We start from the raw sequence: 16,628 nt of genomic DNA on the forward strand, positions 1-16,628 counted from the left end.
AGAAAGGTATATTCTGGTTAGTTTATCAAAGACCAATATTCATATAGAATTGAGAATAATTGTTTTTTTGTGTCTTATACCCAAACTATAACACCTGCATTATTGTTCTGTCAAAAATAAAATTACAGATATTAATCTAATTTAATCAATTGAAAGGATATTAAAGGTATTAGAGGTCATGCCATTATTCAATCAAAATCAAAATCAAGGCCAACAAGGTCAAAATCAAGACCCTTTTGTTCAACCACATGAATATCAAGGTGAACCAGATAATAATAATTACTATGGTGATGAAAAACAAGGTTTACCAAATCCTCAAGGTCAAACATTTGATGAAGCTTTCCAAGTTGAAAAACCAAAATGGAATGATATTCCTTTTACAATCTTCTTTTTAGCTGTTGTTGCTGGATTTATTGCAGTTGCAGCTTTAACTTTAAGAGGTTATGCTCAAACTTATGCTCAACAAGGTTCAGGTATTTATAATAATACTTCAAGTTTTACTTTAAATACAAATACTGTTATTTTATTTGTATTTGTTATTGTTGTTGCTTTAATTATTGCAGCTTCAACTTTAGCATTTGCAAGAATTCATCCAAAAGGTTTCATTACAACTGGTATTATTGTTAATATTATTATGGGTATTGGTACTGCAATTGCTTATTTTGTTATGCATTATTATTCTGCAGCTGTTGTTTTCTTAGTTTTTACATTAATTTCTGCTTGGTGTTATTGGAGTATGAGATCAAGAATTCCATTTTCTGCAGAAGTTTTAGTTACAGTTATTGATGTTATGAAGAATTATAAATCTTCATTAATTGTTTCTGCATTAGGTTTATTAGTTTCTGGTGTCTTTTCAATATTATTTAGTGCAGTTGTTGTTGCAACTTATATGAAATATGATCCAAAACAATCAAATGAAGGTTGTTCAGTTTCAGGTGGTGGTTGTTCAAAAGGTAAATTAATTGGTATATTAGTTTTTGTTTTCTTTGCAGGTTATTATATTACTGAAGTTATTAGAAATGTTATTCATGTTACAATTTCAGGTATTTATGGTACTTGGTATTATTTATCACAATCTGATCAAGGTCAACCAAAACATCCAGCTTCTGGTGCTTTCAAAAGAGCTATGACTTATTCATTTGGTTCAATTTGTTTTGGTTCTTTAATTGTTACATTTATTGATTTATTAAAACAAGGTTTAAATATCTTACGTCAAAATGCTTCAGCTGCTGGAGAAAATTGTGCTCAATGTGGTTATTTAATCTTGGATATCTTATTAAACATTATTGAATGGTTAGCTCGTTTCTTTAATCAATATGCTTATTCTTATATTGCATTATATGGTGAAAGTTATATTAGTTCAGCAAAGGCAACATGGCATTTAATTAGACAAAAGGGTATTGATGCTTTAGTTAATCAATGTTTAGTTGGTACTGCATTAGGATTTTATGCATTATTTAATGCTTATACTTGTGCTTTATTAGCATTTTTATATGTTAGATTAACAAAACCTGAATATAATTCAGAAGGTACATTTTATGCCCCAGTTGTTGCATTTACTTTTACAATTGCTATGCAAATTTCAAATATTGTTACTCAACCTTTAAGATCTGGTACTTCAACTTTTTTCATTGCTTTAGCTCGTGATCCTGAAGTTTATCAACAAAGTTATCCAAATAGATTTAATAAAATTGCTGAAACTTATCCAAATGTTTTTGATAAATTAAGATCAAGATAAATTATTGAAAATTAATCCCATTTATTAAAACAAGATAAAAATATGAACATTTTATAATAATTACTTTCAGCTTTTGATTCAATCTTTTTTTCCTATTCATTATATTTAATCTTTATCTAATTAATCTTGTGAACAAATTCACATTGTGTGCTTATGTACTAATATACAAAATATACTATATTACTACAATGTAAATATGACTACATAATTGATATAATTAATTATATATTCCAAACATCTTCAAAAAAACAATATGCTATTCAACTATATAAACAATGGCAGTTGGGGTTACTTAATAACCACTTTGAAATCTTGGAGATATATTTTTTCTTGAATACCAAGTAACAAAATCTTTTAAACTAATTCTGATTCTTCTTTGATCTTTTGAAATTAAAGCACTTGATATAGTATTAATTAATTTATCACGTTCTTGTTGAGAAACAGAATTTGCAGGTAATGAATCTAATGAATAATTAATCCAATTAACTCCAATTTCTGGTGATGGTGATAATCTTATAGTTTTACTTAATAAATCTGATGCATCTGTATGAGTATCTTGTGGGAATTTAAAAATTAATCCATGTAATACATGTTTTAATAATTCATTACCATGTTGACCAATGAAATTTTGAACTGTTGATTTAATTTCTGGTGGAACATCTTCATAAATTGAAATTGGTGGAACATCAAACCCCCAAGAAATTAAATCAATAAGGAAATGTAATGTTGCAATTAATGGTTCAAATTTTTCAATATCTAAAGCTAATAATGCAACTTCAAATGTTGAAGTTAATAAATCTGAAAGTACATAATTTGTAACGAAAAACATTATAATATCAGACATCATTCTGAAAAAATCTTCAATTAAATCTGGGATATCAATTGGTTTTGCATTTTTAAAAACTGTTAAAAATGTTGAAATTTGTTGATATGCAAAATTCCAAACTGAATTTTTAACTTCATTTGAAAAATATTCATCACCAAATTCTCTAATAACAACACCTGAAACCCATAAATAACAACCAAAATTTGTAGTTTGGAAACCTTTAACTAAAGTATTTGCAATTGATGGTAATATTGGAATTAAAAAAGAATTATAAGTTTGTAATGCAGTTTTAGTAAATTTCATACAACGTTCTGAAACTTTTATTGAATGACCATGGTTATCTAATAATCCAGTAATCATTGGCCATAATTCAATAACTAAATTTGCAACAGGATCTTCAGGAGTTTGGAAATCACGAGGTCTAATAAATTCCAAAAAAATTCTAACAATTTCAATTTCTTCTGCAATTGATTTATAAAGATCTTCTGAACCTTGAGCTGTAACATAACCATTAATTTTTTCCAGAATTGGTTTAATAAACATTGTAGCAGCGTTAGCAACATTACTATAATCTTGAGCATTAATAATATGTGCAATACCTTCTGTAATTTCATAAAGTGAAGTTTTATCAATAATTGAAGAACCAAAAATATTGACATAAAAATTATATAATTGTTCGATATAATTTGTTAATAATGTTGAACAATCTGTACAGAAGTACATTAATGCATGTGATGCCGCGGTAATAATATCTGCATCTGAAGCTTGGAATCCATTAATGATATAATTTAATTGTTTTTCCAAAAATTCTGGATGTTTTGAAGTCCATTCAGTATATCTACCCAATACTAAAGTTGCAGCATATCTAATTTTGGTATTTTCAGGTAATTGAACTAATAAATCCATAATTTGTGGTAAAATTTGATTTTCTTTTAAACTAACTTGATTAGCCATAGCTCTTAAACTAAATAATGGAGCTTCAACATCTTGCCATTTTATTGTTGGATTATTTAAACTTGATTTAATTTGATCAAATGGGATGATTAAAGCTCTTTGTGCACCAATTACTGCGGTACAATCTTTCAGGACATCACCCATATCATATCTAAAATCTTTAAATTTTTCCTTTTCTTCATTATTTGAAAATAATGGGTCAGTTTCATTACCATCTGGATAATGTAAATGTTTAATCATAATATGAATTAATTGAGTGAAAATTGGCGTAAATTTCAAACGAGCTTCTTTGTATCTTTCCAATGTAACTGATTGTTTTAAATTATACCAAAAATAAAAAGTATATTTAACAATTTCTAAATCTTCATCATATGTTGAAATTTCCAATATGATTTCCACTAATGGAGCAAAATCATTTGGTGCTTTTGCAATCAAGACATTCCATGTCTCAGCAGCTTCAATAAATAATCTTGCTAATGAACCAAATACATCAGGATCATCTTTATTTTGTTGTAATAATGGTTTTAATTGAATAATTTGTTCAAATAAAGCTTGAATCAATTGAATATTTTCAATTTCTGAAGTTTCTTTAACAATTGAGATTAAACATTCAATAGCTCTATCAAAAGCATCTTCATCTCTTAAAGATTGGAAAACAATATTTGTTAAAGGTTCAATAGTTAATAGTTGATCAACTGGAATTTCTTTAATCCAAGAATTTAAACAATCCAATATAAGTGAATTTGCTTTTGAATCTGATGAACTTTGAGCATAATTTGATAATAACAAAAGGACTCTTTCCACGTTAGCCACGATTAATTCTTGAGTTCTAATACCAAATTCTTCATCAGTCATTGGTGTACCCTTTGGATCAAGGGATTCTTCAGGTAAAATTTTCAAAAATTCTAATAATGCAGGGATATTTTGGTTTAATTTGTTGAAAACTTCTTCTAAAGCATTTGACCAATGAACATATTGAATAGCCAATTTGGCTAATGCAATTGATAATTGAGTTCTAATTGGTCTATTACTTTCACTGTATTGTATAAGGAATTGAATAATGGAATCTTTTAAACCTGATAATGATTCTGTTGGAACTTGATGTAAATCATAAGTCATCTTATTTCTCAAAGTTTGAGCAGCAAACATCTTTAATTCCAAAGGATTTGAATCATTTGATAAGATAGAATGAACAATTTGCCAGGCATCTGGAGTTTTTTGGAATTCTTCTAGGTAATGCAATGCTGTAGTTTTATCAGAGCTATTGGAGCTCATCAATTGGAGAGCCTCGGTGATCTTTCCCACGACGTCACTCATCTTGTCGACCTTGATTAACTATGACTTCAAAGACTTGAAAAAGCAGCTTATCTGATTTCCAAAATATTCAATTTTATTGTTTAAATTAATTTAAAATCAAAACAATTTTTTTTTTTTACAAAATTGTTTATTGTATACATACTTATGTAATTCTTCTATAAAATTGTTAAAGACACTCTATTGAACTTTTTAACCGGTCCTAGCTTCTTCACATATTGGTTTTATTTTTATTTTAATGTATTAGTTTGATGAGTAATAGGCGGTTTTGGAGCTTTTGAAGGTAAGGAATAGCTTAGCTTGTCCCATCGTTTCGTTTTGGTCGTAGTTGATGACTTTGCTTCCAAATCTTCTTCTTTTTCTCAGATAAACCAAACATTCAATGTATTGATTCATCAGTAAATGAAATATCGAGAAAATGAATTCGCGAATTTATTTCGTTGATCTGTGATTACGTCATCAATTTACCCGACTTTTCTGGATCTTTAATACTTACTATGAAAATTGAAGCTGATATTGATCAAAATTAACTAGAAATCAAATAGTTTTAAAAGGACAATTATCAGCTAATTTAAAGTGGAAAGGGGTATATAATGTCAGGCAGAAGACAACAGAAACAAGTGCGTATCACATCCTTTTTTTTTTGGTTAAATTTGGATTACTAACTATGGAATTATAGCTTGTTCCTCCAATCAATTTAATATTTAAATATCTACAACAACAATCCACAGTGGTTATTTGGTTATTTGAACAAATAGAATTCAGAATTGAAGGAAAGATAAGGGTGAGTGTTGTGTACTGTGATTTATGAGGTATAAGCTGTCTTTTTTACTAACAATTTACTTAGGGATTTGATGAATTTATGAATATAGTGGTTGATGAAGCATTTGAAGTTAATCAAAAGGATAATTCAAAAGTTGAATTAGGTAGAATATTACTTAAGGGTGATAATATAACGTTGATTTCAAGTTTGGAGACATAAACTTGTTAGAAATTGAAAAATAATAGGAAAACAATGATGATTATGAAAATGTTACTTACAATGAATACAAAAGTGGTTATTTAATTTGCAACAAAAAGTATTGTATAATAGAATATAAATTTAATTAGGATATTAGTGGTGTAAATTAATAGATCTTTGATACCTTCTTGGTTCATTGTTGGAGTGTATCAAGTATACTATAGCCAATATTTGATTTCTTTTCAAGTAGTAATTTTTGTGTACACCCATTAGAAGCTAATATTTAAAGAGAGTATTATAAGCTAATTTCTGGGGAGAACATATATGCTTAGTGAAATCCTACCCAGATGATATGCGAATCCTCATAATATACTCTAGATAATTGAGTTCACTTCTCTATTTCTTCAAAATAGCAATTCATACCTCATGAAATCAGAATTGATCAAAGCAAAGCGTCAACCATTCAGATGTACCAGTAATCCACCTTTATAGAGCCAAAAAAACACACTTATTCATTAACTTCATCATCATCTTCATCAGTTGATATATCATCAGGTAAATCAAATTTAACTCTTTTCTTCATATTCTTCATATCGTCATTATATTCATTATAATCATCATCATAACCACCATCATCCATAGGAGAACTACTCCTTTTCAATCCTCTATTTTGTGCTCTTTGTGCTCGTTCATTTCGTACTTCATTTATATGACGTTCTTTATAAGCTTCAACCTAGTTTCCACACATATTAGTATTAACTTCATGAACAATCACAGGTATGTTACTCACTTGTTTTTGTCTTTTCATTCTACTCATAACTCTATCAATTGGACTTTTCAAAATTATTGGAACTTCTTCATCATCTTTTAATTCTTGTTTAATTTCTTTTAGTGTTTGAAATTCTGAATCATCAGTTAATAAACTTTTATTTGATTTTGGAGTTGATGGAGGTTCATATATAGATTCATCTTTAGCTATGGGTACTGATTCATCTATAACTTGGGGTTCATTAATAATTTTGGATTCTTGTTGAGATCTTTGTTGTTTTAATATTAAATCACGTATATCAAATGATTTTGTAATTGAATGTCCATTACCGGCTGGTGTATTAGAATCTTTACTTGTTTCTTGATTCATTTTCTTCTGTTTCTTCACGATTCATCATTCATACAATATTTCAACTGAGCTTTTGATATTTGAATATTGTTCTTTTGAAAATATGGTAAAAAGTTCTGTATGTGAAATTTTAAGATTAGTATAATAAACTACGCGGTACGCGCAACATGACTTATTTTTTTTTTCATTATAATTTATATATTTACAATTGAACAAAAAACTTATATACAAAACAATTATTTATAGTTCTCCTTTATGTTGTGGTTTGTGCCTTTATTTACGCATCAACTTCTTTATGTTGATTCAATAATTCATTAGCTCTTGCTGCAACTTCTTGTTTAAATTTCTTATTATCACCATTTAATTGACCTTCAACATGTCCTAAACCTGGATGATTATCAATAGTACCAAATAATGCATCACCAACATCTTCAGCATAATGGTTCCCAATATATTCTGGATTAGAAGCTGGAATAACTTCATTACCTGGTGCAAATGCTTCTTCCACAGCTTTTAATAAATCTGATTCTTTTGTAATGAAATTTTCTGCACTATAATATAATTGTAATAAATCAGATGATCTATTTAATTTAGTTTCAAATTCAAGATTTAATCTATTTGCATTTCTTTTAGTTTTCAATAATCTAGTTTCTTCTTTTGTTCTTTGTCTCATTAATGGACCATCTAAATATGATGAAAGTGTTGGTAAAGTTAACTCAGCTAATGGTGATGGTTTAACCATATATTTTTCCTCTTGAGCTTTTTCAAAAGCTATTCTTTTCTCTTCATCTAATTTTTCTTGTTTTAATCTATTTTCTTCAGTATTCATACTATGAATAAAATATTGACGACGAAGTTGTGCTTTTTCTTGTTTTAATTTTTGTTCTGGAGTTCTGGCATTTATATTTGTAGGTTGATTCTTAGGTAGTTGAACAGTTTTATTAATACGATCTTTAATAGTCATAAATTCTGGTAATTTTTGTTCACGAGATGAATTTCTTGGTTCTTTAACATTTGGAGCATAACCTGAATTTTTATCTGGAATTCTCTCCACTGGTTTTATAGGTTTTTTGAAGATTTGACGTACGACTGGTAAAGTACCAGACTTACCACCATATTTAGCAGGACCTTTAACCATTTTGACGTAGTTATGTTCTCTTTAGATATATTCTGATCTCCAAAGTACTTTATTTTTATTCACTTTATTTTCATTTCATTGGAAAAAACTTGAAAACTACAAAAAAACTTCGCGAAATTTTATAAAGTCCATCAATTTTACCCGTTTTGAGAAGTTTAATGACACGGGATTCATGACAGTGGGTATAAAGCCCAAATTATTCAAGAAGACAATATACACGATTGATTGGACTTTTGAGTGCCAAAACAATGTTATCCCTCATTTTAAAAGCTAACTATTTGACTTCTATAAGCAGGGATGTGCTTATTCTCAGTACCTGGTCTTAATCTTCTCATAATCATAAAACACTCATAATTTATCTCTTCAAAATGCCTCATTTTGGTATCCTTTTTAAAACAATGTTCTCACAGAAAGAATATAAATGAGACTGAAAGTATGTTTTATATTTTCTTCTCTCATTTAAATCATCTCTTCATGGATATTAACCATTGATTGTGGCCTCTATTTGGTTTTGAAATATTAATTGGTATATCTGTGGAGGTGCTTCATGAAGTGGTCAAAATTAATATCCATCAAATTTTTTCAGCAAAAATGTGACTTCCAAACATGTTGGTCAAGCTAAGTTATATGTCGTCTATTATCTTCAAATACTCAATATGAAGAAGAAGAATTGATGGTTAGAAGATCAAATCAATAATATACCAATTGTGTGATCGCATGTTGAAGGTTTTATCTGAAGTCGTCTCTTAATGTCTACAAAAGTATCGAATCTTATTTTATTAAAATTTTCATGATCACTGAATACTAATTGGGGAAAACCCCATCATCATTGAGACACTAGTAGAGAATTAACCAGGCTCTCAAATGGGAAAATAGGGATCTAATAAAATAAGAAATGGTTAGAAAAAGAGTAATTTTATAAATTAGAAAGATGAAATTAAAGATCTGAATGGAAATTATAAAGAAAAATGGCTGTTTTAATTAGTTTTTTGCTTTTTTTTGTGCTTTTTTAATCAGTTTTTTGCTTTTTTTTGTGCTTTTTTAATGAATATTATAATGATCATTTATTCGGGTGGTGACCAAATTGCAATGACCATGATATTCATATTACGTTTTTCCACATGTGATTTTATTCATATGGATAAAGTTTTTGATAATTTTTTTTTTTTTATATGAGTTTTTTGAAATTTTTTTTTGGCTCATATTTCTATCAATTTTCCATTGGTTTTCTTCATGGTATCAAATTTCAATCCAAATTTTCTATTGTATCGTCTTCCTGTGTTATTAAGAGCATAAGCTCGTTCAGCAAATATACAATTGGCCAAACATTTTCCACCTGCAGCAATTCCAATAATTCTAGAAGAGGTTGAACCTCAATCAACACGAAAAAATTAACATTAAACTTTTGATTGTAGTAGTCTAATGATAAATGTAATCTTTCAATACTAATTTTCTCTTGAACAACAATACATTCTTCCTGTAATGACAGATATCTCTGCATGGCTTCACATAATTTATCTTCACATATCTTGCCATCATTCAAATTTGAGATAATATAACAATTAAAATTGTGGTTCTGATTTTTAGTAAGTATCAGTGAAAGATTACTGTTCTTCTTAAATTTTAAGTAAAATGCTTCTTGTTGTATAACACAATCCGTATAATCAACACTATAACCACTTGTAGCTTCTATTTTAGCAGGAAAATTGACCTTATGAACAGTTGTAATTTCCTTATCAACAGGATAATTGACCTTGTGAGCAGCGGGAAAATTGACCTTATAACCAGTAATTTCATTTTCAACAGGATTGACCTTAGAGTTGATGTTAAAACCTCTTTTGAATTGATTTGGAGTGGTACAGTTGAGCAGCATATTTTGGAGCAAATGATAAATAAACACCTGGAAGGCGACTTGTTTCTATAGCTTTGAATGTAGTTCTTTTGTTTTCTAATGTAATTGTAGATTTTAATGAATGACAGCGACTAGTGAATGACAGTGGCCTGTTGAGAACATCCTGATGGGTTATGTTGAACAGAGAAATCACCAAATCTTTAACTTGTCAATTACCGCTGAATAAAATTTTGAAACCACAAAACCGATAACCTTCAAAAACACTGGAGGAAAAACAACCATCATGGATACCACAGAAACCTATATCATCCCTATAAGCATCAACTTCAAATTCAAGCTTCTGATAACTAAATACAGCTTTAGGCACAAACCATTTTAAATAATAGATGACACTTTAGTAACTTGAAGACTTGAAGCATAAACCTTTATCCATTGCAGAATATGCAGCACAAACCCAGCGCCTTCGATAACTAGTCCACCACTCAACCCAGGACCATCTAAGATATCACCATGTCTCATGTCTAACAAAAGCGCCCTTCTACTTTTTGTTTTAGTTGAATCTCATAAAGCAAAAGTGTTGATGTTTTCAATACAAAAGAAATCCTTTAAGCTTTGTACCCGCGAAAAAAAAAAAAAATGTTCGGTATTTCATATTTCCATGAAATATTCCACTGGCTGAATAGTGATTATGGAATATTGGCTTTAAATCCATAAAATAAACTGGGGAGTCACTTCAGTGATCACATTAACTGTCACTTTAGCTTTATCGCTTTTGGTAATTGAATCAATTGAGTAGGTATCTGCACTAACCAAATGTATGTACGACGCGTATAGACGGGGTTTGTGGGATCACCAACTACTTCTTGAATAGTGGTTACAAAGTTTGTCTCATGCTAAATGTAATATTAACTATATTTATATGACAGCAAATCACACACTAATAATTTTTAAAGGATCTCTTGCAATATGTGATCTTTCAGAATCAAGTTCATCAATTAATACCCCCCATTCATATTCACCTTTTTCTAAGATTATTGCACCAATTTTAAATTCTAAAGTTTCATCTGGTTTAATAGAATTTAATAAAGGTTGTTGTAATACCCCATTGAATAACAACCTTCTATCAATAGATCCAAAGTTGGAAGCCATAGGTATATTTCTTAATACACCTTTAATTGATCTTGATGTATTATTATGAATTTTGATATTTATAGTGAAGAATTCATCAATTGGGATTAATTTATATAAACCTTTTGTTTGAACTGGATGATCTTGTGATTCAGTCTTAACATCAATTTTAATATTTAATTTATCTGTTTTTAAAGTTGTCAACATTCTTTGAGATAATCTAACACCTCTAAATTCAATTGAACCTGTGATTTCACCAATTTTCCAATTCCCACTTAATTTTTTCAAAATTTCTTTACGATACCAAAAAGCTTCTTTAATATATTGATCTTCAGCTTTTGTTATTTTAGGTAAAATATATTGTTTTTTAGATAAACTTGGTACTATATCAAGATTATCATCATCTAGTTGGATTCTTTTTATTGGGATTAAAATTCTCTTGGTTTCCATAGGGACAATAGATTCATTGATTTCAAAATCATCATATTTAATATCTAAATTTAAAGTTTTATTCCAAACATTTCTTAAATCAATTAAAAATAAAGCAAAATCTGAAATGATTAAATTTTTTCCATTTTTGTCTGTTTGTGATGTTTTTTCATTAATATATGACCAAACTTTACCACTTTTAGAATCAACATTTTGAACTAATGGTAATATATCACATCCAGCTAAATCAGTACTTGGATTAACCATAATTTTAATTGGAATTTCCATTCTTCTTGTAAATGCTTGATTTTGTAATTTATGACCGTAATCCAAGATTAAATTAACTTGATTCATACCTCTTTTACCATTCAATTCAACTTCTAATGTTTTCTCTTCAAATGGTTGTAATTCCTTAATTTCGGTTTTAATGGTTAATGGGTTCTTAAACAAGAAATATTCAATTTCATAAACTTCATTTGATGGTAATCCTTTATTATTTAAAACATTTTTCAGAGGTTCAATTGTTGAATCCCAAACTGAAAATTCTAAATGATTTGCCAAAATAGGTGAATTATTCTTTATTTTCAAATTGATAGTTTGTGAACCACCTTCTAAAAGCATTATATGTTCAGGCTCATTAATCAATTGAATATTTGGTTGAGAATTAATAACATTTAATGTCAATTCTTGAGTTATAACTTTATCTTCAATTTTATTTTGTAAAATATTTTCATCATAATTTTCTAAAATTGAGACATTTAAATCTTTGGAAGTTTTCTTTAATTTATTGAAAAATTCTGGTTTTAAATTACTTGAAATTTTAAAAAATTGTAATTGACAATCAAAAATTTTTAAACCAATTTCTGAAATTTTCAAAACACCAGATTTAATTGGTTTAACTAATACATTCAACACACTAAGAGATTTTGGTTGAATAATGAAGAAATTTTTCAAAATTTCAAATGATTCAATTTGAACATCATTGATTTGTAATGGGAATGCAAATGGATTTTGTACAGATATTTGAAATTCCATAAATTCATCCTGAACAAAATAAGTTTCATCCGTTACTAATGGTTTAGCATAAGGATTATATAAAAATGGATCAGCTTTTGTGGTTTGATCACTAACTATTGTATTGGATTGCTTTTTTGGTGGATTTATTGGTTTTAAAACTTCTAAACCTCGAAGTATCAAAGGATCAAAATAATTAAATTGAATATAATCTTGTTCTTTACATATGTTTTGAATTTCATTTAAAATTTTGGATTGTTCATTATCTGTTAATGAATCTGAATATCTTGTAATTAATAATGATTTAAATTGAACAATTTTTTTATAATCTTGAATTTTGGAACATATGATTATACATAATTGTAAAATTGATTTATGTAATTGAACCCATCTTGATGAATAAGAATCCAATATTAAAGATTCTGGTGATCTTCCAATTCCATATATGGATAATATAGTATCTAATAATTCTGATAAATTATGAGTTTTCTTCCCATTATTATTATTATATTGATCATTATTTGATAGTTCTGGAATTAAACTTATGAATAAAGTTCTTATTATAAATGATCTTTTCCTTAATAAATTTAAATCACCAAATACTGAAGCTAATGAAGTATAAATTTTAGCTTGTGAAAGAATATCCATTGTTTTCAATTGGAAAGTTAAAATTTTATTTGCAATTTTCACAATTTCCATCTTATCAAATATTACATTTGAATATTTTGGTCTTATATTTTTACCACGAACTATATGATCAATAGTTGTTTGATTAAACCCACCACCTATATTTACAACACACATAAATTTAACAAATCTTAGGATTGATTCACAGAAAACTAATTGTGGTACATAATCTTCATGATCATTTTGTGAAATTTCATAATAATGAATAACTTTTATAGAAATTAAATTTATTAATTCTGGTGTTGTATAACGTGAAATATCTGTTGAATTTACAGAACTTTGATTCCCTGTGGTTGTTGTTGTTGTAGTGGTAGCTGTACCGGTACTACTGCTACCGCCATTGAAAACCATTGAATTTCTTGGTGTTGAAATTGGAGTTGCAGAAGGTGTTGGAATAGTCATTGAAGTATGCAATATTTGATTTAATGATGATGGCATTTGATATGGAACACCTAAAAATGTTAACATAACAAGACAGACACCAATAGATTCTAAAGTTGAACCTAACCAAAGATAATCATTACTTATACGTAATAATGGAACAGCATCATTCAATTCTTTTAATGCATTATTATATTTCCCAGCTAATAAATATAAATTTCCTAAAATTTTCAATTGTCTACCTCTAACTTTTGATTGACGACGTTCAGCTGATGAACTTAGTGATAATTTTGGATTATTTGAATCAGACATTGATATTGATAATGAAGAGCCGGAACTTATTCTTTTCCTTTTGGAAGGTTCTATGGCTTTTATACGATCATTACTACCAATTGTTCCTGGTGATCTAAGTGTAATATGTTGAAATGAAGAAAGGTATGAAGCTAAATCATTAAGAAATAATCCAGTTATATCACAAAGTATAGTTTCAATATTGATCTTATTTGATTGATGAAATATTTGTTTGTGTTCCATGTCATTATGGTCTCCATCACCAAATACAATTATGGAATGAGTTATTGAAGACTTATAATGTTTTGATAATAATTCTAAATCATTATGAGAAATATTTGAAGAATCAGTTATACCAATAACAACAAAAGTTTTCCTAAAAGGTTCAAAATCATTTAGGAAAATAGATTCTTGATCATTCAAAGATAATTGGAAATCATAAATAACTCTCCCTTGTGGGAATCCTTGTGGATTAAATAATGAATTTTCAGTTGGTGTAACATCAACAAGTCTAACTTCATATGAGGATTTGATTTTCTCCACGTAATTCTTGAATGCCACTTCAGAGACGTTCCCCAATGGGACCAGCAGTGCCTTTACCCGTGACGGTGCAGTATATGAGTGGGAGTCCATGACCTTGATCCTCTTGATCCTCTTGACCTCTGTCTTTGTCTTTGATCTTCTCGTCTTGATCTTCTTCGCTTTTTGAATTTGTTGTCTTTTTGATCTTCTCAGTGCCCGACGTGAATTGACAGTCGTTGATGATGGCTTAATTGGTCATAAATCCATAAAAACCCATGATATTTCAATGGGAATTGCACCATAAGATAGCTAACATTTAGCTCTATCATATGCACTTCATTACTCTATGATTTCTTCCCATTTAGGTCCCCTTTTCCACTATATAAATTCACATTTCCAATATCCCAAATGTTTCCTCTCGCATTTACCGCGATTCCAAAGTATTCCTATGAAAATCAAAATCAAATTCAAATCAATAAAAACCAAAAAATCAACCAATTCAAAATCACAATCAAGAACAATTTACAACACTCAATTGAAACAAAAAATGGCCGGTCTAAGTTTCGACAACTATCAAAGAAACCAATTCCTTTCGGCTAAGGGGTATGGGGCTCCTACTGCTACTTCCACAGGTACAACCATTGTCGGTGTCAAGTTTGACGGTGGCGTTGTGGTGAGTATTGATATATACCTATTTATATGAATGAGGTTTACTAACAAAGACAGATCGCTGCTGATACAAGAGCCACTGCTGGTGATATCGTTGCTGATAAGAATTGTGAGAAATTACATCGTTTAGCTCCAAAGATTTGGTGTGCAGGTGCTGGTACAGCTGCTGATACTGAAATGGTTACTCAATTAATTGCAAGTAATTTAGAATTACATTCCCTAAGTACAGGTCGTGAACCAAGAGTTGTTACATCATTAACTCAATTAAAACAACATCTTTTCAAATATCAAGGTCATATTGGTGCTTATTTAATTGTTGCTGGTGTAGATCCAACTGGTGCTCATTTATTTTCAGTTCAAGCTCATGGTTCTACAGATGTTGGTTATTATCAATCTTTAGGTTCAGGTTCTTTAGCTGCAATGGCTGTATTGGAAAGTAAATGGCATATAGATGTTACAAAAGATGAAGCTATAAAATTAGCTGCTGATGCAATTGAAGCTGGTATTTGGAATGATTTAGGTTCAGGTTCAAATGTTGATGTTTGTGTTATGGAAGTTGGTAAAGATGCTCAATTATTAAGAAATTACTTAACTCCAAATGTTAGAGCTCAAAAGGAAAGAAGTTATAAATTCCCAAGAGGTACTACTGCTATATTAAAAGAATCTATATATGATTTAGTAGATGTTTCTGAAAAATTAGTTGTTGGAGGTGGTGATGAAATGGAAGTTGATGCTTAAAATATTTGTATAATATAGAAATGAATTAAATTTGGAATGTTAAAAATTATGTATTGCACTATTTAAATCCATCAAGGATCATTTTCTATCTTTTATAGCTTTCAAAGCTTTAATTGTTCCTTCAACAATAGCAATATGTTCAACTTTATGAACTTTTTCTTCATAATCTTCTAAAGAAATTCCCTTTGGAATTTCAATTTCTTTAATAACAAAAGGTTTCCCCATATCAACTTCTTGAATAACATAATGAATCATAACACCACCTTTAGTAATTTCACCATCTTGAGCAGCTTTCCAAGCACGATCAATTGCATGTGTCCCCTCGAAGGCACCTGGTAATGCTGGATGTAAATTAATGATATCTATTTCTTCATCTTCTAAAGGTAATAAAAATTCAGGTGATAAGATTAACATCCATCCTGCACAAACAATTAAATCTGGTTTTTTATAACCTGGGAATGGATCATTTTCATCTTTGGACCCATATATAATTAAATTTGCTAAATCTTTATTGAATTGTTTACGTAATTGTGGTCTATCACCTTTTGGTTTATCTTGATAATATGATTTTAATGAATGAATTTTTGTTTCAATTCCAAATTTTTCAGCTCTTTTTAAACCATAAGCATCTGAACTTGATGATATAACTTGTTGAATTTCTGCATCTAGGTTTTTGGATTCTATAGCATCTATTATAGCTTGTAAATTTGAACCTGATCCTGATATTAATACTGTGATTTTTTGTGTCATATTGTGTGGTTTATTCTATGGTATTTTGGTATATTTTTGTATGTATTTCAAGGTTTACTTAGTTAAGTTTAATTTTTTTTCGGTATTATACTTATTTATCAAATCTTGACTACGGGACA

General features: G+C 28.8%; 8 protein-coding genes across 8 annotated transcripts; 2 read left to right on the plus strand and 6 right to left on the minus strand.

The window, feature by feature from the left end:
- Positions 1 to 178: 178 nt before the first annotated feature.
- On the plus strand, positions 179 to 1,738 carry PNS1 (Pns1p; the record flags this gene model as incomplete). Its single annotated transcript, XM_011276120.1, has 1 exon — positions 179 to 1,738. The coding sequence occupies one exon, from the start codon at positions 179 to 181 to the stop codon at positions 1,736 to 1,738; it is 1,560 nt and encodes a 519-aa protein (XP_011274422.1).
- A 292-nt stretch (positions 1,739 to 2,030) lies between these two features.
- Positions 2,031 to 4,835, minus strand: MTR10 (mRNA transport regulator MTR10; the record flags this gene model as incomplete). The annotated part of the gene is made up of 1 exon (XM_011276121.1): positions 2,031 to 4,835. The coding sequence occupies one exon, from the start codon at positions 4,833 to 4,835 to the stop codon at positions 2,031 to 2,033; it is 2,805 nt and encodes a 934-aa protein (XP_011274423.1).
- Positions 4,836 to 6,301: 1,466 nt separating this feature from the next.
- Positions 6,302 to 6,931, minus strand: BN7_3273 (uncharacterized protein; the record flags this gene model as incomplete). Its single annotated transcript, XM_011276122.1, has 2 exons — positions 6,302 to 6,526; positions 6,614 to 6,931. 2 exons carry the CDS (start codon positions 6,929 to 6,931, stop codon positions 6,302 to 6,304), a joined length of 543 nt encoding a protein of 180 aa, XP_011274424.1.
- Positions 6,932 to 7,187: 256 nt separating this feature from the next.
- Positions 7,188 to 8,048, minus strand: PET123 (mitochondrial 37S ribosomal protein mS26 PET123; the record flags this gene model as incomplete). The annotated part of the gene is made up of 1 exon (XM_011276123.1): positions 7,188 to 8,048. One exon carries the CDS (start codon positions 8,046 to 8,048, stop codon positions 7,188 to 7,190), a length of 861 nt encoding a protein of 286 aa, XP_011274425.1.
- Positions 8,049 to 9,294: 1,246 nt separating this feature from the next.
- BN7_3275 (uncharacterized protein) lies at positions 9,295 to 9,921 on the minus strand (the record flags this gene model as incomplete). The annotated part of the gene is made up of 1 exon (XM_011276124.1): positions 9,295 to 9,921. The coding sequence occupies one exon, from the start codon at positions 9,919 to 9,921 to the stop codon at positions 9,295 to 9,297; it is 627 nt and encodes a 208-aa protein (XP_011274426.1).
- Positions 9,922 to 10,830: 909 nt separating this feature from the next.
- Positions 10,831 to 14,463, minus strand: TRS120 (TRAPPII-specific subunit TRS120; the record flags this gene model as incomplete). The annotated part of the gene is made up of 1 exon (XM_011276125.1): positions 10,831 to 14,463. The coding sequence occupies one exon, from the start codon at positions 14,461 to 14,463 to the stop codon at positions 10,831 to 10,833; it is 3,633 nt and encodes a 1,210-aa protein (XP_011274427.1).
- Positions 14,464 to 14,800: 337 nt separating this feature from the next.
- PUP1 (proteasome core particle subunit beta 2) lies at positions 14,801 to 15,759 on the plus strand (the record flags this gene model as incomplete). The annotated part of the gene is made up of 2 exons (XM_011276126.1): positions 14,801 to 15,029; positions 15,098 to 15,759. 2 exons carry the CDS (start codon positions 14,801 to 14,803, stop codon positions 15,757 to 15,759), a joined length of 891 nt encoding a protein of 296 aa, XP_011274428.1.
- A 78-nt stretch (positions 15,760 to 15,837) lies between these two features.
- ADE8 (phosphoribosylglycinamide formyltransferase) lies at positions 15,838 to 16,509 on the minus strand (the record flags this gene model as incomplete). Its single annotated transcript, XM_011276127.1, has 1 exon — positions 15,838 to 16,509. One exon carries the CDS (start codon positions 16,507 to 16,509, stop codon positions 15,838 to 15,840), a length of 672 nt encoding a protein of 223 aa, XP_011274429.1.
- Between the last annotated feature and the right edge of the window lie 119 nt (positions 16,510 to 16,628).

This window comes from Wickerhamomyces ciferrii, contig 00088 (genome assembly GCF_000313485.1).
Source record: "Wickerhamomyces ciferrii WGS project CAIF00000000 data, strain NRRL Y-1031 F-60-10, contig 00088, whole genome shotgun sequence".
NCBI lineage: Eukaryota > Fungi > Ascomycota > Saccharomycetes > Phaffomycetales > Wickerhamomycetaceae > Hansenula > Hansenula ciferrii.